We start from the raw sequence: 22,301 nt of genomic DNA, 5'->3' as shown, positions 1-22,301 counted from the left end.
CCTCTCTCTCGGTGACCCACGACCCAGCACTGTGCCTGGCTGTCAGAAGCCTGGATGATGTCTGAATGATGGCACTGGCATCACCCCCAGCCTTTCCACCTCTCCCCCTACCCTCCTCTTCCTCCCCGAATGGACTCAGAGATGGAGTTAAGTTTGGCAGTTAAGATCTCAGTCTCTGGAGTTAGGCAAACTGCCCTTCCTTGCCTTACTGAATGTATCCAAGCCTCACTTTCCACATCTGTAACATGGGAATGATAAGGGAGGGAACTCGCTTATCCCAGAGTTTGGCACAAAGTAGGCATTTCATTAACAATGTTTGTGAAGGAACAGTGGTGACGGTTCATTATCAGACATGATTGAAAGGCTGTCAACTTGACCTTAAGTGGCAGGTGGGTCACTGTTGCCGTCTTTCAGATAGATGCAGCATCTCCATCTCTCCCACTCCTCAATTCTGTACCTGCGGGCGCCTTCCTGGGCTTTGGAGTCCACCTAGGAGTGCAGGCATCAGTTATGGGCATAAAGGGCTCAGCACTTCCTGGGTGCTCAGGCTACATCTCTCCCACTCCTGCTCAAGTCTGCAATTGCGAGCACCTTCCTGTGCTTTGGGGGTGTGGCTAGGAGTCCAGGCATTAGTTATGGGCATAAAGGGCTCAGCACTTCCAGGTGCTCAGGAGACATGAGCCCCTGCTCTGGTCAGCAACACTGTGGTCACTCCTCTTCCCTGTCCCCAGCCTCAGTTTCTCCATCTAAGAGGCTGCACAGCCACCCCATGAGGGACCGAGGCAGAGTTCATCTTTGAGACTCTCCTTAGAAAATATCCAGAGGCTCCCCTCCCCAGGACAAAGCCAGGATCCAAAAGACCTGGAATAAGCCTCCAGGAAGTCCCCATGTTCCACCGCCTGGGCGCCATCACAGCACAAGTCCAGCTTAGCTCCACAGGGGAGACGACCAACCCTGGAGGCTGCCATCCCCACCTGCCCTGGAGGGTTGGTACCCCTAATTCACGTCTGACCCCACACCCACTATGTGTGTGGCCTTAGGACCCCTGACAGGTGCACAATAGTGGAAGAATCACTCCCCTCTCCCTAGAGGCACCAGGGTCTTCATCTAGATCCCCAAAGAGGTCCCCTGCCCACCTCAGGAAGGTGTGGCCAGGCCCGGACCTTCTTCCTCCTTCTGTGAAGGACCACCTGTCATCACCCCCTTTCCAGGCCCGTCTCCACTGGTGGGAGGTCAGAGGCTCCCTTGGTCAGGGTCAGGAGTGGGGTAACTGCATCCCTAAATGAAGATGCTTGGAATGCCCCCCCACTGCCTGTCCAGTCCTCAGGAAGGCTCACCAACCCCCACTGACCCAGCAAGACCAGTCACCCACTTGCACCCCTTCTTGTGCCAGCGCACCCCCAAAGTAGCCACTCAAGTACAACCTTCAGACTTTGTAGCTGTTTTTATTATTAATATTATTTTCTCCTTTAAGCATCCCTTTAAGGGTGAAATGAAATCCAACCATTTACAGAGAAAATGATTTCAGAATGTACATATTGATTTTCCCTTACAAAAAAAATAATACTATTATTATTATCGGTGTCCTTAAATTACACATTTCCCAGGGCGCTGCCTGCTGCTGGGGCAAGTCCTAGCTCCCCACCCTGTCACCTGTCCCCAAAGCTCTCCCACGCCTGCCTGTGGGAACCACCACACCCTAGGGAACCCCCGAAGGGTGGGCTGAGCCTCCATGAGTCTGGAAACCCCCGGGCCAGGGCTTCCCAAGGAAGGAAGGAAGGTGGCTATGACGACAGGGCCAGCAGCTGCTGGCGTCCCCTTTCACAGCTTGGTTTGCCTTCATAGAGGGGAGTGGCCCAGGGCTCCCCTGTCCCCGAAGTTCCCAGTGTATGATGTGACTCTGAGTGAAACTCTGCAACCCCACGCCTTGGTCCCCTGACCCCGCAGACGGTTGTGCTTGCTCTCCATGGCCAGGCCTCCACTGGGGGGTGACCACGAACACGCCTGGACCTCCTTGTCCGAGAGGGAAGGTGGGGTCTGGCACATCTGAGCTCCTTCCCTCTTTCTACCTTTGCCCCTGAGCTGGCGAACTGGAAGCGAGCGACCTCTGCCAGCCTGGAGGGGGACCTCCCCACAAGTGTGGGGGTGTGGGGTGAGGAGGCTGTCAAGGTGGGAGGCCCTGGGCTGGGGCTCAGGCATGTGTCCCCAGAGATGCCTGCCCAGGAGGTGGGCAGAGGTGGCTGGCGGGCAGGCCCTGGCCTGGGGTGACCTGGAGCCACAGGGACACCCTGACCTCTTGAGCCACTTCTCAGCCCCAAAAGGGGCCGGGGGGTTGGGAGGTGCTGCTCTAACTCCGAGGGAGGGGTTGGTTCCCTTGGGACACCCCCTCAACCGGAGGGACAGTGGGGGCTCCCCAGCCTGCTTCATGCCTGCCTGCCTGAGGCTGTTCCGCGGCCAGCTCCCCACACCACACCAGCTCCCCAGGAAACCCCCCAGTAAGACACGCCGAGAAAGTCTTGGCTGGCGGCTTGAAGGGAAGAGGCCGGGAGGTCGTGGGCTCGCAGCGGTACAGCCCTCAGGTTGAGAGCATTCTCATTCCTTGGACTGAAAGACAGACAGACAGACGGACCCCCATATCCCTTTTAGCCTGGCTTTCTGGCTCCCCAGGTTGCCCTTCTGCCTCAGTCATTTTGGGGAGTTGCAGGAAGTGTGGCCACAGGCTCCAGGTCCCAGCAAGGGGAGGCCTGGGCCCGGCTCCCACGTCCCACACACTGGCATATATGTACAGGGACACATCGACACGGACACGGACAATCCACACCAAGCATGCACCCATGCCATAAATACACACGCACGCAAAGACACGGACCGTTCCACAGGCAGGCTCTGCGTCCAGCATCACTGGGTAAACACCCGAGGGGGCCGTTGGGAGGGGGCGCCTCTCCCTGCCCCCTGCATGCTCTCAGTGATCCAGCCCTGGGTCGCCAGTGAGGCGGGCAGGGACGGGCTGACCCAGGAGCTGTGGGCATGCCAGCAGGACCCCACCAGTGCGACAGTCACTTCTGCCCTCTCCCCTCCTCCCTCGGGGTCAGAGATGCCCCTTGTCCCCGTAAGTATCCTCTCCACCTTCATTTTCTTCCCTCCTTCCTTTAATGGGTGAAAGAGGCAGCCCAGCTGGAAACTACTTTCCCTGGTGGCCAGGTGACTGAGTCCTGCAAGATGCCATCAGAAGTGACCGTACCATCTCTGGCTCACGCTCTTAACAGAAAGGGTGTGCACGTTCTCTGTTTCCCTCGGACATGGATGCAAACATGATGGTGGGAGCTGGAGCAACCACTCTATCCAGAGTTGGAGGCATGAGGCAGGGAAGCAGAGCTGCCCTCCAGACCACCACCCTCCAGAGAGTAAGTTAGAAACAAGCTTCTGTCTGCTGAAACCACTGTATTTTGGGGTCTCTTAATTACAGCAGCTTAGAATCTACTCTAACATATACACCCCCCTCCCCCGAGGCAACTAAGGAATGAGAAGACAAACAACTGGCCTCAATGTCCCCTGTGGGCCCAGAGCAGCCTCGTGGCCCCTTCCTGGCCCCAAGCCAGCCCCCAAAGGGGCACAAGAGTGCCTCCACCTGAGACAGTGGCGAGCTGAGGCTGTGGGTTCCAGTGGGAAGGGGTGATGGGGGAGGAGGCTCCCCACCCCCCACCCCCACATCTCACCTAGGCTAGCTCATGGTCCCATCCCAGCCTGAGAACTGGACTCTTGGAACTTGCAAGGACTGGGTGGGCAGCCCACAAGACAGTGATATAAAAAGTAAGAAGAAATGTCAACGCCAGCTTGGGAACCTAAAAGAAGACTTCCCGGGCCTCCCCACACCTGCGTCATCTCCAGAGGGGCTGAGGGGCACAGGGCCATCTGTGCTGTATGTCCTGTGGGACGAGGGTGGAGGTCCCCACTCCCTCTGGCCCAGCACTCCTGAGGCCACTACAAAGCATCCTTTGGAGCTTCTTCCCAGCTGCCGTTTTTCATTCCCTCCCACCTTGGTGTCCCTGCTTCGTCCAGGGCCCGAATGTGACTATTTACAGAGCCCTGGGAACTCCTGGCATCTCTCCCTTCCTACAGTGCGTCCAAAGCCCCAGGAGGCCAAATGGTGGGCTGCTTCTCCCTGGAGGGGACCGCGGCACCCCTCTCGGCTGCCCTACGGCGTTCCTGCAGGCTCCGTCCCCCACCCACCCCTGCTCCCCAGTAACCCTCCTGCGCTCTCTGCGGGCACTTCCCAGGGGCAGCACCCCTAGGGGCGTAATACCTGCTCTCCTCCCCTGGTGAGGAAGGGTGTTTTCTGAGCTCACAGGCCTGACCCTGGATTCACAGGGGCTTGAGTAGGAAAGACTCTCCCATCTTCCACTCCTGGTCCTCTGACGAACCACCCAGAGGGTGGAAGGAGGCAGAAAGGTAACGACAGGAGGGGCAGTGCCAACACCCCACCCCACCCCCACCCTGCCACTGGCCCTGTAAAATCATGCAGCCCTAGCCTTCAACCACATCCAATTTGCCCCTGGCGGGTGGCCTTCCCTCCGAACCCTTGTTCCGCCACCCACCGGCCGCTGTGCTCTTGGGCTCCCGGTAGGGGTTGTCCAGCAGGTAGCGGAACTGGTCGTAGTTCTTCAGCAGGTACTTTGGGGCGTACATGTGCTCGCTGGGGTCGGCCGGCGGGTACTCCTGCTGCGTGCCGTCGAACCAGCCCCCCGTGCGGATCAGGCTCCGGATGTAGTTGAGGTCCCGCTTGTCTTCGTAGTCGCCCCAGCGGGGGAAGTCGCCGTTCTGGGCCGACACGAGCTTGAAGTAGATGCCCTCGGGCGTGAAGCACCAGGAGCAGTGCCAGCCGGCAAAGTGCAGGGGGCTCCCCAGCGACCACTGCACCAGGATGTGGCCCGTGCGGTTCTCATACTGACGGAAGTTAGGCATGGTGTAGTACTGGCGGCGGCGCAGGCGGATGCCGTCCAGCCCGTACACCGTCTGCAGCATGTCCACCGTGCAGCCCGACACCACCTCCAGGGTGCCCGGCTGCTTCCAGAAGAAGCCGTACAGCGACTTGCGCATGTGGAAGGCGAAGGGCTCCGTCCAGCCGTCGTAGAGCTTGAGGAAGAGCACGCCGTCGCGCGCGGGGATCTCGTCGGCGTCGTCGATGATGAAGACATCGTCCGGCCGTAGGTTGCGGAGCCGCGACACGCCGTCCTGCGTCAGGAAGGTGCGCAGGTAGTCGTCTGCGATCCAGCCGTCCTGCCGCCCGCCCAGCGGGAAGTGGTCCAGGAAGACGTACAGCACCTTGTGCCGGATGTACTCGAAGGTGCCGTTGGTCAGCATCTCGCGGAACTTGAGCGGCCGCGGCTCCCCGTATGCTGTGAAGTTGGACTCGCACACCACGAAGGCGTCCACCACGTCGCCCAGCTCGTGGAAGCGCACGTCCAGCAGGTCGAACTCATGGTTGATGTTGATGGCGTTGATGACCCGCCGTGGCACCTCCCGGGGCACCAGGCGCTCCTTGGTGGGCAGGTTGGAGTACTGCACCACGGTGGGCACGCCGCAGCTCGGCCCGTGCCAGCCCGGGAGGCACACGCACTCCACCCACTTGCGCCGCGCGCCGCCGCGGCTCCCCGCTCGCTCCCGGGTGCTCAGTAGCTGCCGGCCCGGGCCCCGCGCCGACGACGATGCGCCGTCGCCCGCCTCCACCTTCTCCTCTGGCCGCCCCGATGGGGGCTTCTCCAGCATCTTGGTACCTGGCTTGAAGCAGACGCCCCCGGCTTTGGTGCGGACGAAGTACTCGGTGGTGTCCTCAGGCAGCACGAAGTCCATCCGGTGGAGCTCCTCCGTGGCCTTGCTCGGCGACAGCGGCTGGAGCAGGGGTGAGTGGGAATAGAGTGGGGTCCGCAGCAGGTCGGGGCTACCCGGCTCCGGGCTGGCCTGGGGCGTGACCGGGGCATTGTTCCAGAAGAAGCTGGACACCAGGTTAGGGCTGAGAGAGGCTAGTTCGCGGGGGAAGGTGACATAGGACAGGGTCTTAAAGAAGTGCAGGAAGGAGATGAGACACAGGCCGGCCATACAGAACATGAGAAACAGCTTGTAGCGTTTCATCTTCATCCTGCAGGAAACGGGAGAAAGCCCAGCGGTCAGGATCTGCAGACCTGGCGAGGGGAGCCTAAGGCTCTTCTCCTGAGGGAGGGAATGCAACTTTTAGGGAAACTAAAATAGAAAAAGTCGTGTTCAGGCTTCAGAAGCAGGAGAGCCGGCCTCTGACCTGCTTGCACACTGCCTGGATTCCATGCCTGCCTGAAAGCACAGCAAGCCAGGCAGCACTTTAAATAAGAAAGGGAGTGGGGTCTTGGGATTCTTGAGCCCCTGGAGGTCTGGCCAACCCCCTGGGGTCTAATGAAATCCTGTGACTCACAAGGTGAAACAAACAGCATTGTAAAAGTTAAAAACAAAAACAAAAAAAGACAACCCAGAGCCACATTTTTGAACACAAACTGCTTATAGTATCAGGTTGTGGCCTGGGATTATAAGCAGGAGCCCTCAAAGCTGCAATTTGGATGATCACCCCTGGGGTGTACGCACCACCCAAAACCCTTCCCATGTGGGACTCCAGATTGCAGGGACCTCCCAGTGATGGTCAAGTCTGGATGTAGGTTGTTGGCCCAATGTGGTGCTATATATGTTTTTATATCTGTCTATTCTTTCTATTTTTCTTCTTTTAGTGACTGTATGTTGAAATTATCTTCTATAAAAAATTGGAATTGTTTACTTGTGTGCAAGAGTGGTTTCAAATGAATCCTTTGAAAAGTTTTACTAAAAGGAAAGTAACACTTTTGGCAGAACAGCAGCCAGCTCCAGCACCTGGCCCACCCCACCATGACTGTACCAGCTGCATCGCTGTGCTTTACTCCAGGAACAGAATGCATCCTGGGAGCTCAACCCTGCAATGCAGAACCTGCCCCAGGGGGCTCACCAGCCCTGAGGGAGGGGGAGAGTGGGCTGTAGGCTGCAGACATGGGGTCCCTTCCCTGCACTGTCCAGGATGCTTTCTCCTACTATCTGTCCGTCTGTCTGTCTCTTTATCTTTGTGTGTGTGTGTGTGTGTGTGTGTGGCTATATTAACAAAACTTTTCACTGAAAAAAATTCCCAGGTCTCAAGGGAACACTTCTAATTCTAACATATTTAATAAACAAAGAAGAAGTTCTGCAGAGGATGGCAACTGCAGCCCTGAAATTAAAAGATGCTTACACCTTGGAAGCAAAGCTATGACACACCTAGACAATGTATTTAAAAAGCAGAGACATCACTTTGCTGACAAAGGTCCATATAGTCAAAGCTATGGTTTTGCCAAAAGTCTTGTACAGATGTGAGAGTTGGGCCATAAAGCAGGCTAAGCATACAATTTATGCTTTTGAATCATGGTGCTGGAGAAGACTCTTGCGAGTCCCATGGACAGCAAGGAGGTGAAACTAGTCAATCCTAAAGGAAATCAACCCTGAATATTCAATGGAAGAACAGATGCTGAAGCTGAAGCTCCAATCCTTTGGCCACCTGATGCGAAGAGTCGACTCATTGGAAAAGAACCTGATGCTGGGAAAGATTGCAGGCAGGAGGAGAAGGGGATGACAGAGGATAAGATGGTTGAATGGCATCACCAACTTAATGGACATGGGTTTGAGCAAACTCCAGGAAATAGAGAAGGACAAGGGAAGCCTGGGGTGCCATAGTCCATGAGGTTGCAAAGAGTCAGACACGACTGAGTGACTGAATAACAACTCCTTCATTGCTCCATGCAAGGCACTGGACTGATAACCAGCCATAAATATTATCTACTTGAGGTGCATCATTGGTTTTATATGCATTTTTTCTGTTCTCAGCTTAATATTTTTTATGATTATTATTCTATTGAACACTCATCCAATCAAGTAGTTTTCCTCAGTCAACGACAGGTTAAAGAGATTTCACATCAGTAGAAATAAATGTACCCATTTCCTTTTAAATCTCACATATTCCATACTCATCTGGAATGAATCGTTCTCTATGAGGGGTCATGATTATGACCATTCTCTACTTGTTTGCAGTTTATCAATTAGTTTATGGTTGTGCAATGGAGAGCCAGATATATTTTCATAATTAAAAAAAAGTTCTGTTTTAGAGTATTTGTAGCTTACCAGAAAAGTTGCAAAGATAGTTCAGAGGGTTCCGTCACACCCGTCACCCCGTCTCCCCAAGTGTGGACACTGACATTGCTGCAGTGTGTGGTCACGACTAAGAAACGGAAAGGCTCACATTACACTGGACTCCACACTTCACTCAGCCACGCTCTTCATCTCATGAGGAGCCTGTGCGACACCTCTGACTCTCGCCGCACAGCCCAGGACAGAGGGCACACCGGCCAGGAGGTTACGCCCATCTGGCCAAGTCAGACCAGTGCCTTTCCGGGTAGCACTGAGTGCGAAAGAATCTGCTTGCCAGCCAGCAGACATAAGAGACTCAGGTTCGATCCCTGGGTTGGGAAGATCACCTGGAGAAGAGAATGGCACGCCACACCAGTATTCTTGCCTGGAAAATCCCATGGGCAGAGGAGCCTGGAGGGCTACAGTCTATGGGGCTGCAAAGAGTCAGGCATGACTGAGTTCATGACCAGTGCCTTGGCTGGAGTGACCTGCGGAGTCAGAGGAGGGGCCGGGACAGAAACTGGTGTTTTCATTTCCCTTCCACAGATCTCCCTGTGTGTGTGTGGCAGGGCGGGGGCGCACCGTCCTTTCCCTTAAAATGTTCCTTTCTGTGGCCTCTCCCTATGTTTCTGGCTCAAATGACCTCTGGGTCATTTGAGCGTCCCTGGTGGCTCAGAGATTAAAGTGTCTGCCTACAATGTGGGAGACCTGGGTTCGATCACTGGGTTGGGAAGACCCCCTGGCAAAAGGAAATGGCAACCCACTCCAGTATTCTTGCCTGGAGAATCCCATGGACAGAGGAGCCTGGTGGGCTACAGTCCACGTGGTCGCAAAGAGTCGGACCCGACTGAGCGACTTCACTTCCCTTGCTATACTTTCCCCTTCCTTTCCTAACTTAAGCCAGGCTCCTCACCATTCTGAACCTTGGTTTCTACATCTGTGAAATGGGTACAGAGTTCCTGGTGTACAGCAGGTATTCAACAGATTTCTACTTCTTTCAAAGCTCAAGGCTGAAAGACTCAAACATAAATGTTCTCTAAACTACATGATCATAAGGCGCACAATCATGAAATGTTTGATCTAGAACAAGCTTTAAGGACCATGTCCTCCCACCCTTTCATGTCGGGGAGGAGGGCCTCACCTTGGAGCAGCTGAGTTTGCAGATCCTGCTGACCAGGGCGGTACTTGTGCCCTCAGATGTCCCCCCTCCTCCGGTTTAAATGCAGACACCCTGGAGCCTGGCCTCAGGCGGGGATTGGACAGCTGACTGCAGGAGGCAGGACAATCAGGGGTAGGGGCCTGACCTCTGGTAAATGTCAGCTGCCCTGGGACAGAGGCGGGAGGGACTGGTCTCCACTGGCTCTGGGGGAGGCAGAAGGGAGCTCTCGTCCCCACCACAGATTCTAGCCCTGCTCTGGCAAAGGCAGACAGGCCAGCAGGGTGAATGGAGTGGCCCAGGGCAGAGGCCCAGTAGAGGCAGGAGGATGGGAGCTCTTGTGGGGCAGAGCCAGGTACAAGGCGACTCTGCAGACAAGAGGTCCGCATGGCAGAGGTCTCCAGAGTGACCCTCCCGAGGGCTTTTAGGACCTGGCAAGGCAGTCCCGATCCTTCTGGCGGATCATTTCTCCCCACTTGGAGCCTGTCTCTATGAGACACCCCAATCCCAGCCCTCCCTGAACTGAACTGGCCATGAGTGGTGAAGGGCAAGGTTGGGGCCGCCACTCAGAAGAAATCTCCTGGCAGCCGTGAACACAGGCCCCAGGAAGGTAAGATCAACTCAGGTAAGGCGCCCCCACAGCCCTGCTGAGGTCACACTGACCCAGCTGCCCCTCAGCTCCCTGGTCAGACAAGCTTTTAGGATCTAGTTACCCCTGGCCAGCTGCACCCTTTGGAAAACAGACTCGCCAAGGCCTGGGGTCCCCCATCTGAATTGCAGGGGCCTTCAGGGTGAGGCCATGTGATAAGGCCCCAGCCCGGCTTGCCGCCAAGAATCACGGAATGGAGTGTGTCTCCCTCGTGGCTTGGGCTGCTGGGAGGCTGACAGACACAGAGGCTGGCCCGGAGCAAGGCAGTGCCTCACAGGCCAAGTTTTCTGGGACACTGTTACACACAGCTGTCTGGGTTGGTTTTTTTTTGTTTTTTTTTTTTCCTTGAACTTGTTCTTGGCCTGATCTTTTTTTATCTTATCTTCAAGTATTTTCAAATACATTTTATAGACTGAGTGGCCTATAAACAAGAAACCGAATAAACAAGCGTGGGCCCTGGGGTCTCATGTAAGTCTTGCCCACCCAGGGCGACTGAGGATTGTGATCACCGTTTTCACAGATGGGGAAACTGAGAGTCAGAAAGATGGCAAGACTTTCCCCAAAGGATATTAGGAAGGCGATCAAATCAGGACCTCAAGGTAAGTTTGGTTTCCAAACCAGCCTCTGCCTCCTTACATCTGAGACCATAGCCCTCCTTGGTGCTGCTGGCCTGGCTGCGGGCTAAAGCCGTGGAACCAAACTAGACCCCTGCTTCAGCATCTCTGCCTCCATTATAAAGCTTCATCTAGAACCACCAGGTGTACCGATAAAGCTGATGGTCACTGACACTTACAGGCCAGCTACTGTCCCGAGCACATGACATGCACGTCCTCACCAGATCCCCCCACCATGCAGCAGGTACCACTGTCTTTCCCATTTTACAGATCAGGAGACCGAGGCCAGAGAGATGGTATAACTTAGTGACACACAATTAGTAAGGGTCAGACTCAACCCTGTGGGGTCAGTAGTGGGATTTCATCCGTGGTAAAGCTGTCCTGGGTCCCTTCCACCTTCCAAGTTCAGCCCAAGTGGGGTGAAACCCAAGTTGGGTGATAAGGGTCCCATGGAGAGTCCACCAGTGACCAGTGAAGACAGTCCACGGATGGAACAGCCACCACTGCATTTGACCCATGTGAGCCCCTGCAGGGTGTCACCCAACCCGTCTCCTCCATTTACTCAGTAACTACTTATTAAGAGCCCACTGAGTGCCAGGCACTGCACTGGCCCTGGGAGCATAGCAGATGAGGACCACAAGAGCCCCCAACTCATGGAGCTGGTGCAGGGTGAGTGGGGCACAGGGCTGTGGCAACTAAAATGAGCCAAATAATACGGTATGTTAGAAAGATGTGCTCTGGAGAAAAATAAAATGGTGAAGACTAGGAGTGAGCAGGTTCGCAGGTAATCAGGTGGCCAAGGTGGGCCTTAAAAGTGAGTCCAGAAGACAAGGGAGGAGGGGCGGCGGAACGGAAGTGCTGGAGTGCGGCTTTCATGGGAGGATGCTAAGCGTCCAGGCTCAGCTGGGCTGCTCTGCTGAGAACAGACGGTCCCCTGAAGAACAGAGCAGGGAGAGTGGCAAGGAGGCCGCGGCACTGTCTGGGCAAGGGGCGGGGTGCAGGCAGCGGTCAGACCTGGCGTGAAGTGTGAGTGGCGAGTCACACTCAGTGGCTCCGGGACCTGCAGAATGGACCAGCCTTTGACTGGGGTGGAAGTCATCCCTCAACCGCCTCCATGGAGACGGAAAATGGCAGAGCTGGGCTGGAGGCAGCTCTTGTCTCTGCAGGGTCCTCTCTAAGTGCCTTGCCCACTTCAGTCACCGAATCAGAGAGACCAATCCACAGCCCCACCCCATCCCTTCTTCCCAGTGCTGAGCCCATCTCCCCATCTGTCTGTCTCCTCATCTCTGGGCACGAGCCCCTGGGAGCAGGGAGCTGTCAGGGAGCGAGCTTCAACCAGAGCCGCCAACTGTGTGCACACAGAGCCTAGAGCCAGACAGCCCAGCTCAAACCTCTGGCTCTGCCATCTCCTATCTGCATGGCCTTGGCAGGTCAAAGTAACTTCCCTCCTTTGGCTCATCTAGAAAATGAGGGTTCAATAATAACCCATGTGAAGCTCCTAACACAGAGTAAGAACCCAATAAGCATTAGCTTTTCTTACCACTACTGTTATTCCCCTACCTGGAAGCAGAGTAGGGAGAGCCTTCAGCTGGGGGGAGGGGGCAGCACGTGCACAGGCTCAACCAGAGCTGAGCCCCTGGCAGGGCCTGGGGCCTGGTGGGTGCTTTCTTATTTAACAGCAGTAAGGAGTCGAGTAGGGGGCTCAACTGGACCCTGGTCAGAACCTGAGTCTGATGGGAGATGGGCTGGGAAACAGTGCCCTGCTTCCCTGGGCTCCACAGAAAGGAGGGAAGAACTATGAGACTCTGGAAGCCTCCTTAAAAGACCCCCTGCCACACACACACACACAAACACACATACTCACTCACTCACTCTGTAGGTGGCACCAGCCTCAGAGCCCTGGGTCTCCTGCAGGAATGTGATAGGAATAGATCAGGTGCTTCCTGACAGTCAGATAATCATGGCTGCAGGAAGTGGACCCAGACCCAGGATGCTGGCAGGACCAGCCCACCCTGGGCCTCCTCTTTCTGTACTGACTCACAGCCATGGCCATGCTCGGAAGGTTCCAGCTGGGCAGACTGTCTTTGCACCCTGTCTCTTCCTGCTCCTCCCTCCTTCTTGTGATCTCTTCCCCCGGCCTCTGCTTGATAAGCTCATGAGGTGAGAGAAGGAAGATGAGCCCAAAGCCCACCACCCAGTCACGGCCTTGGGGTCTGGGCTCGGGCTGCGTCCAGTGGGGGCTGCCGACCAGAGAAAAGACAGGTGCTCCCTGGAGGCCACGGGCTGTGACTTGTGTGCCAGTCAGGCGGGCAGCAGCCTCCCGGGTGTGGATGCACCCTGACAGCTGTCACCTGGTGACCAGGCTCCTGTGGCGCTCTCCATGGTCCTGAGCTCACATGCGCTGACCAGGGTCCTAGCTCGGCCCTTAGCCGGCCTCACCCTGGCCCCTGCCAGCCTCTGCTGAGGTCTTGCAGCTTCTCTCCTAACAGCCGTGTCCTCTGTTCACCACCACCCTCTGGCCCCCTTCTCCGTCTGCCTCGCAACACCTTGCTGACAGCTGTGATCCCTGGTGTCCTCAGCTTGGGAGCAGCCACAGGGCACCCAACTCCTCCGGCTGACAGAAGGGGCCACCAGTGAACAGGTCTGACACCTAGGAGGTGCTCAGGGCACTCTTGGAATATTCATGGGGGAAATCTCAGAGGTTGCAGAGCCACCCTCTGTCTCCACTCCTAGAGGAATCTACAGCCCCCAACCCAAGAGTACCTTCAGATGAACTCTCACCAGCTCCCATGAGCTTCAGCGGGCATCTTGACTGAGCCGAAGTCTGCCTTGCACCCCATCCCAGTTCCGCTCTACAGTACCCGAGGGCTCTGCCTAGCTCCGTGTGCCAGGCTTTGCTCCTGGCCAGCTTTGTTAAATGACTGGGCTGATTTGGGAGGGGGGGGCTCCTTACTGACTGGCACCCATCACCTTGCAATGCATTCTCAGTGACTTATCTGGCTTTCCGAACCAAACCTCTTGCCCCAGGCCAGTGCCCCTCCCGAGTGCCCATCTGGCCTCTGCTTGTCCAATTCTGAGTACCGCCCATTCCGGGCCATTTGGGCTGCTAGAAATTCTTCTATTGGCCTCAATCAGCTTCCCTGGAGCTTCTGCCCCCACTTCCGGGTTCTTCCTTACGGCTCAGCAGAGGAAACCAGTGTCTCAGGGACCAGAAGACAGCAACCACCTCCCACTGAGTCTGGAACTAAATAAGGGTCTTTCCGACGTGAGGTTCCCCAATCCCACATGGGGAAGAGACAGGCTGAGGAGGTGGCTACGGAACATGACGGATCCCATAGCTCTGGCAAGGTGGGAGAAACAGCTGATGCTGAGTCATCTCTCGTTTTATTCATTCCTTTGGTTCATATCCATCAGGCCGGCTCCACGAGAAACAAGCCTACACCTGGGGTCACTCGACAGCCAGCACATGACCCAGGCTGCTGGTGGACGTTTACCAAGAACCTGCTATGAGCCAGGCGCTGCCCATGCAAGGGCTGGAGAAAAAATCAGGGGCAGATGCCTGGGGCAGAGCCTGAAGGAAGGTACGTGTGTCTCCATTTCGCAAATGAGGAAATATGGGGCTTCAAGAGGTTAAGCTACTCACTCCGCCACCCAGGGCTTGTGGGAATGAAGATGAGATGGAAAACTGAGGCTCCCCGAGCATCCTGCACCTGCCAACAGGTAGACCTGGAGTGGGGCTGCAGATCTGGGAGTCCTGACCCGGGCTGGACAAGAATGGCTGAGGGTGGGTCTGGTGTACCATGACCCTCAGTCCCCAGGAATTCTGCTCCCCTGGCATCGGCTCAAGGGAAGGACTCCGTCTGCCCAGGTGACCGGAATGTCCTGGTAAAACCTGTTTAACTGGGGGGTGGAGGTGGGGCACAGCTACCACTCTCCCCATCCACAGATAAGGGACTCGAGCGGCCAGGCAGAGCCACACCAGGAACCAGTTCTTGGACCAGCCAGATGGGGCACTGAGGGCACTTCCCTGGGTACTTCCACTTTCTCTGCTGGCTCGGCTCCAGGGGGCCGGCCTGGATTAAGAACTATGGAATGACTGGTGGTTCAGATGGTGAAGAATCTGCCTGCAATGCGGGAGACCTGGGTTCCATCCCCGGGTCCCGAAGATCCCCTGGAGAAGGGAATGGCTACCGACTCCAGTATTCTTGCCTGGAGAATCCTATGGACAGAGGACTCCATGGGGTTGCAAAGAGTCAAACACGTTAGTCTGAGCGACTAACACTAACTGCTAAATACTAGGTGACTGAGGGAGAGAGAGGAGGAGGCATGCTGCTCTGAGGGGAGCCCAGACATGCCGGGACCAAGAGGCGGCTGAAAGCAGGGCCTGGGGAAGGTCTGGGAAGGTGGAAGAGCGGGAGCAGAGCTGTGAGGGACCAGCCAGTGCCCGTGGTCTGTGCCAGGCGGGGACACAGACTGACCCGAGCCTGGGGGGGAGGGGGGGCCAGGCCTGGATCTGCACAGAGGCCTCCTGAGACAGCATCCAGACCCTGCAGCCAGATGGCAGGGCTTCGCCACTTCCCTGGGCCTCAGCTTCCTCACCAGTGAAATGGGGTGATGATGTGGCCGTCACGGGGCAGTGGTGAGGGGTCTGCATGTCTGAAGTGCCTGGACCAGGAGGTATGTGTGAGACAACAGCTGGTGAGGGGCACGTGGGGAACGTCTGTCACGGGAGGAGGGAGACTACTGAGGCCTCTGAGGTGGCAGTGGGGACTCTGGGGTGGCTCTGGGGATGAGGAGAGGGGCTGGACGCACAGACCTACAAACATGCCACAGAAAGGGCTCTGTGGGCACTGAGAACAGGTGTTCCAGAGCAAGGCACCCTCAAGGTGCCCCAGCCCTGACCCTAACTGCCCCTGGACGTGACCAGGGGCCACTGAGCCAGGGCAGTCCAGTCTCCTCCAACCCCTGCTTTGGGTCTGTAACCCTTGGCGGCAACAGGCCTTGTCCCCTGCCTCGCCCACCTCTGTCCCCACACTGTTCTCTTAAGTCAGGTGGGCCTGCATTCCCCACACCCAGCCCGGGGCCCAGACAGACAGACATTCAGTGAGTGTTTGGGGCAAGCCAGAGGGAAAAGCTTTGGCCAGTACTTTGGCCACCTGATGTAAAGAGCCGACTCATTGGGAAAGACCCCAATGCTGGGAAACACAGAGGTGAGAGGTGGCAGAGGATGAGATGGTTTGATGGCATCACTGACTCCAGGGACATGAGTTTGAGCATGTTCTGGGAGACAGTGAAGGACAGGGAAGCCTGGCACGCTGCAGTCCGTGGGGTCACGAAGAGTCAGACAAGACTGAGCGACTGAATAACAACAACAACAGAGGGAGGCGCACTAGGGTGGAATTTCAAGCTCAAGGATCTGGCTGCATCTGTTCCCTTCAGCAGGGGCGCAGGGGCAGGGTGGAGGGAAGGCACCCGGGGGCTGTGAGAGGGCCTTGGGAGATGTACGGACCACCATCAGGCCACTGGTGCTTCTGCCTGCCCTGAGGTGGGTGGAGAGAGCAGTCTGGCTCCTGGCAATAGAGCTGGGGGTACAGTAGGGAGCCAGGTGCGGGGAGGAGGTCCTCATAGAGCGCAGTCCAGTGGAGGGACAGGGGACAAATGAGAAAACCGACCAACGGAGGGTGCCAGGTGTCAGGGAGGGCCTCCCAAGGAGAGGACCCTTCAGCGGAGACCCAAGGTTGAGAAGGAGCCACTGCACAGAGTGGGGACAGCGGCCCAGGCCCTGGGCCAAGGGCTCAGAAGCCAGTGTGTCGGGAACCCCAGCGCAGGGGCAGCAAAGCAGGGGCCCCGAGCCTGGGGAGGGGTGTGGGGCCTCGAGGGGTGGCACGGACACGCCCCACACTCGGGGGTGGCTAGGGCAGAAGCCTGGGCACCGCATCTTGGTCAGCACCCTCTTGGATCAGCAGTCCCAAGGCAGCTGTGCAAAACTTTTAGCCTAAAATAGAACCAGAGGAGGGCTTCAGGGGCTTAAGTGGTTAAGACTCCGTGCTCCCAAGGCAGGAGTCATGGGTTTGATCCCTAGTCGGGGAACTAAGATCCCGCATGCCACGTGGCCAAGACTAAATAAATAAAATAGAACCAGAGAAGATACAAAGTGGAGTTTCTCACACATATACCCTCAGGGAGACTAAACTTAAGGACTAGGAGACCTGACTTCCTATAAATGCTGGATTTATAGAAAACTGATAGTGTTTATCAGAGGTAGCCTCCCATCAACCTTGGAAAGTTCTGCCAGAAACCACCCAGCTGGGAGGAAGTAGAGCCCCATACACCACCTCTGCGACTCCTCACTCAGGATTTCCAGGACAAAAGCTAGGCTGCCGCATTGAGCCTGGCCCTGGGACGGGCCTCTGGCAGGAGCCTGTGGGCCTGAGTCTGTGGGTCACAGTCCTCCCTGGCTCTGGCATGTGCCCAGACCAGCCACCAGAGCCCCATGCCCAGGACAGCTGCACCCTCCCAAACCCCCTTGGCTGGCAGCTTCCCTCCCCTTCCCCCTGTAACAATGTGAGTCCTCCCACCCCAACCTGAGATGCTCTGCAAGGTTGGCCTGCATTGACTTCAAACTGCATTTCAGGGACTTCCCTGGTGGGCCAGTGGCTAAGACTCTGCACTCCCAATGCAGGGAGCCCGGGTTCGAGCCCTGGTCACGGAACTAGATCCCACATGTCGCAAGTAAGAGTTTGCATGCCACAACTAAAGATCCCTCGTGCCGCAACTAAGACCCAGCACAGCCAAATAATAAATAAAAATAAAATTTAAAAAGCCCACACATTTCACAAAACTCTGGGTTCCCTGAGAAAGGCTGAGGGAGCCCCAGGGCCCTTTCTCCAATGGGAACAGATCACCCTGAACAGGGTCCCATGTTGTGGTCTCCAGTAGCTTGAAGGGGTCTGGTGCTCCAAAAAGTTGGGGAACCTCTGAGGCCAGGCCTGGACTTCAGGAGCTCTGGGGGCCTGAAACCTCTCAGAGGACCTGACTCTTGCTGCCCCCTGCCCACACCCTCTCTCTCATCAGTTTTTATCCCCACCTTCCCCATCATCTTCTTCCTGGTCCTACTGGCCCAGAGCTCAGACAGTGAGGGTACCACACAATTGCACCCCCACTGGGGGGTTTCCATTTGCTTGCTGTTTGCCAGCTGGGCCTGACCATATGGCCTGGGGACCCCCGGACTCCTGTGCCCACAGCCATCGCCACCAGCCTGTTGCCAATATGGGCGGAAGAAGCGGGCCCACCTGAGGCCTATCCCAGAACCACCCTCTGGCAGGGACACTAAGTACTTTTGCTCCAATTTGATCCTTTCATTAGCTGCCAGAGCCATCACAGGTGAGGAAAGAGGTTCAGGGTCAGAGTGCCCAGCCTGACCCACCCTCTAAGTGGCGGCAGTGTGTCTGACCTGGACCCTGGGGCTTCCCACTCCCCACCAACCTCCCCTGCCTTGCTCTCTGCCTGGCCCCTCCCTGGAGCCCCCAGGCCCACATTCCCCTCACCTGACCCGGTACCTGCCTCGGACCCCAGGGTGGCAAGCCACAGGTGAGGCAGTGTCCCATCCCAGCGGCTGCAAGGCGCTGCCCAACCCAGTGCCCAGCCCACATGGCGGGAAGGCAGCTGCTTCCTCCCTGAGGACGGTTCCCCACCCCCCAGGCCAAGCAGGTAGGTGGCTACGTGATGAGCCGGCCTTGGCCTGGCCTGGCGCCAGCTCTGCCCTTCAAAGGGCCTGGCTTCCTGGCTCCACCTCCTCCCACTTGTCCAGGCCTCAGTCTCCTCATCTACTGAGGTGCAAACAGATAACCAGGTGGCAGGGCAGGGTGAGGCAGCCCCACCCTGGCGGAGCCGCTCCCCAGAGCCAGGAGCCGAGGAAGTGGAGGACCTGGGGTTTCCATCTCGCAGGTGAGGGGCCTGCTGGTACCCTGCACTCAGGAAACTGCAAGCCCAGCTCCTCTGGGGCCTCGCCCTGTTCCCCCTCTGGGTGGAAGGTCACTGTGAATCCTACCCTGATTCCCAGGACTGACTCAATGGACATGAGTCTGAGTAAACTCCAGGAGTGGGTGATGGACAGGGAGGCCTGGCGTGCTGCAGTCTATGGGGTCGCAGAGAGTCGGACACGACTAAGCGACTGAACTGATACTGCCCTGACTCCCAGAGGCTGCTGGGCGTGTCCAGCGGGACGCGGATGGGACACGGTGGAGGTAGACACAGGAGAGCTGGGAAGCAGGCTTGCTCCACTGGCGGCAGCCGGTGTCCCAGACGAAGTGGGGACCGGGATCTGGATCCAACTCTGCCCCTCAGAGGACCTGTGCTGTTCACCTGGACGGGGCCCAGCGCTCCGCCCTGGGGTGGGAGCAGGCAAGGGTGAAGGGCCTCGCTGCGGGTGGCCTCGGATCAGAAATCAGCGAGCTACTCTACTGCCTGGCTCCATGTCCAAGTCCATGCTGGCCAGGGCCTTAGTTCTCTGTGTTAGGAATGGGCCTCTCCAGGGTCCTCCAGAGCGGGTCAAGACATGAAGCAGGCCCTGGCTCCGGAGGAGCGTGGCCGGCAGAACTGCCAGCGTTGGTGCTGCTGGAGGTGGGATGCGTTAGACGTCTTTAAACGCACTGCCCCCCACCCCGGGACTCCCTTCTCCCCCTCAATGCACCCCCAGGTTAGCCTCCGTCTCTCAGCAGGGGTCGGGGGGCCTCGACCCCCGCCTGCTCAGGAGCCCCATCTGCCTGAGGGAACCGCCCTGTCGCTCTGTCTGTCTGCCCCACAGCCCCACTGTGCCCATGTCCCTCTCTGTCACGCAGGGTCAGCCCCACCCAGTCGGGTGGCTGAAGGCCCGAGTGAGAGGACAGCCCCACGTGGGGGGCGGACCAAGGGCTCCGGGCCGGATTCTCTCTGCAGAGAGAGACGGGGCTGGGAGAGGCAGTGCCATGTGGTGCTGGAAGGGGGAGGAAGGCGGGAGGAGGCCAGGGTCCAGCCAGCGTGGGGCCAAGGCAGCAGGGAGGGGAGCGCAGGCCTGCAATAATAACTCAGGCAGGCTATTAATCATTAATAGAGCTTCTGATTGAAGGATGGAGAAGAACTCAGCTCCTTCCAGTATAGGACAGGAACACGCTGCCCGGCCTTCACGGAATGTGGCCAGAAGCCCGCCTCACGAAGGCCTATTGCTCATATCTTTATCAGTTCAGTTCAGTCGCTCAGTCGTGTCCAACTCTTTGCGACCCCATGGACTGCAGCATGCCAAGCCTCCCCTGTCCATCACCAACTCCCATCACCAGAGTTTACCCATATCTTTATGGAGCCCACCAAAGCCAGTGGGGAGGAGACTCCCCAGAGACCCCTGCATCTCGGGCCTGCAGCTCTTGGCCCACCTCCCAGCCACTCGTCCTTCCAGACCCAAATGACCCACCCTGGCCCGTCAGGACAAGAGGGTGACCAGAGCAGATGGCCCTGCCCTGCCTCAGTGTCCACATTTGCAGAACAGAGATTAGGCTCACAGCGAGGAGAAGCAAGGCCAGTCAGGCTGGGGCTGAGCACCTTCTGCCTCTATGAGAGCGCAAACTCATTTCCAGGCCCAGCACAGTAGGAGATGCCCCCAGCCCCATCTCTCAGGAGGTGGGTCAGGGCACTGTGATTTGGGCAGCAGCTGCCCAAGATCCAGAATCCAGAGGCACTGTTCTCAAATCCGGCCCCTGTGCCTTCGCACTCCTGTGCGATCCTGGGCAGGTCACTTAATATCCCTGAACCTCAGAGTCCCCCATCTGCAATGTGGGACCACCCCAGCCCCTTACCCTAGGAGGATTAAACAGGATAACACCCAAAGAGAGAGACCAGTCCGCTGAGCTTCCAGACTGGGGTCAATGCCCGCTCTCCACATGCCCTCCGTGTGCCTGGATGGCCTGGCAGGGATGCTGGTAGGGCAGTTGGCACTTCTCTCTGATAGTCCCCTCCTCCTCTTCCTCCTCACTGGTCTCCCTCTTGCCTGTATCTTTTTCCATCTTGAATTTTTTTTCTTTTTTTGGCCCCCTCCGGGCATGTGGGATCTTAGTTTCCCAGCCAGGGACTGAACCCATCCCCTCCTGCAGTGAAAACACAGAGTCCTAACCACTGGACTGCCAGGGAAGTCCCCTCTCTTGAAATTCTCGATTTTTTAACAAAGGGCCCTACATTTTCCTTTGGCATTGAGCCCCACCAGTTCTGTCACTGCAAAGGCCCCATCGGGCCACATCCCCCTGCTCTGAACCCTCATCGCACTCAGAATAAAATCCCAACTCCTTTCTGTACCCACAGGCCCTGGCCATCTGGTCCCTGCATCTTTGCTGACCTCATGTCCCTCGTCCACGTGACTCCAGCCACAGTCACTGCCTCCCGTCCCTTCCACACCCCAGGCTCACCTGTCTCAGGGTCCTCACCCTGGCTGTTCCCTCCGCCCGGAATGCCCTTCCCTCGGATCTCCACATGCCGGCTGCCGCTCAGAGGGGCCTTCCTGACCAACCCGCTAAAGCCAGCTAAAGCAGTGGTCCCCTCCCCGGTCACGGGCTCCACAACACTCCACTGCGGAAGCCGTCTGTCTCCTTGTTTATGTGTTAGTGGTCTGTCTCCCCAACCCACACCCGGCTCCCTTGGAATGTCAACAACAGGAGAGCAGGGTCACCATGGGCCACAGTCGCCGGTCCCTGCTGCTCCCCACTCCCTAAGGGAAAGCCCACCCCGGAGCAGGAGCTTCACCAACAGCTGCTGAGTGAGTACTGAACCCGGATGGGAAGTGGTGCTAGACTCCACGCCTAGCAGGATGCTCTGCGCTGTGCTGAGAAAGCCCCCTGCCCCCTCCCCGCTGAGATCAGCGCCATCCTTCCCAGGCAGGCAGCCCCGGCAGTGCCAGCCCCTCCCGCTCAGGCTCGCCCATCCTCCAGGGACAATGTACAAAGGGCCACTTCAGCTCCATCTCCAGCCCAGAAGGCCTGAGAGTGGGGGAAGGGAGGGGAGGAGAGCAGAGGGGAGGAGAGGGGAGGGGAGGGTCCGCCCCACCCCTTCTCTGTCCTCACGGTGCTTTCTCTTGCTCAGGCTGGGTGGGCGAGAGAGTCAAGCTGCAGCTGGAGGAACTTTGTCCCAGGCGTTACACCCTGGGAGGTAGGGGTGGGAGAGTGCCTGTGCTGTGGGGGTGGGGGGGCAAGAGGGGGCCCGTGCCCAGGGTGGTGGGGGTGCCTAGGCACATGACGGAGGCAGAGGTTGGTCCCCGTGTTCCTAGGCAGTGGGAGTGGAAGGTCTCCCATGGGCACCTCCCCACATGTACGGGCGTCAGGGTGCACCCATGTACGCGGGAGGCCCGAGCACCGGCTGGGCTGAGGGACACAGATGGGCAGACTCCATGGGATCCCGGATGGGCCACAGGGAGGGCAGGGTTTTACAGTCAGTTCCCATCATGCCTGTGTGCCACCCTCGGCCGCAAGAGACGGCACAAAGAACTCGCTCCAACGGTTGTTCTAACAACCTGAGCCGATGACCCGTGACCTGAGCCTGGCACCCAGGACAGGGGGACAACTGCGGCCGTTACCAACTTGCCTCCTTCTGTGCCCTGCCGGTGATGTGAGCTGCCACCCGGGAGCCCATGCCAGGACCCCAGGAGCCACCCTAAAGCCTC

At 57.5% G+C, this 22,301-nt stretch overlaps 1 protein-coding gene across 3 annotated transcripts in view; it reads right to left on the bottom strand.

Annotated features, from left to right (window-relative positions):
* Window positions 1–1,425: 1,425 nt before the first annotated feature.
* The window catches only part of MGAT3 (beta-1,4-mannosyl-glycoprotein 4-beta-N-acetylglucosaminyltransferase), a 39,255-nt gene continuing 18,379 nt past the window's right edge, over window positions 1,426–22,301 (bottom strand). For 2 of the 3 annotated variants that reach the window (XM_070790442.1, XM_070790439.1), the window contains exon 2: window positions 1,426–6,136. In XM_070790442.1, coding sequence (XP_070646543.1) covers window positions 4,525–6,135 — 1,611 coding nt within the window. In that variant the 5' untranslated portion in view covers window position 6,136 and the 3' untranslated portion in view covers window positions 1,426–4,524. Of the gene's footprint in view, window positions 6,137–21,054; window positions 21,412–22,301 lie in introns of those variants that run through there. The other variant, XM_070790441.1, reaches the window with a different exon arrangement.

The sequence above is a fragment of the Bos indicus genome, chromosome 5, assembly GCF_029378745.1.
Source record: "Bos indicus isolate NIAB-ARS_2022 breed Sahiwal x Tharparkar chromosome 5, NIAB-ARS_B.indTharparkar_mat_pri_1.0, whole genome shotgun sequence".
Classification (NCBI taxonomy): domain Eukaryota; kingdom Metazoa; phylum Chordata; class Mammalia; order Artiodactyla; family Bovidae; genus Bos; species Bos indicus.
Note: the sequence above shows the minus strand (reverse complement) of the source record. Positions and strands in the feature narration are given on the sequence as shown.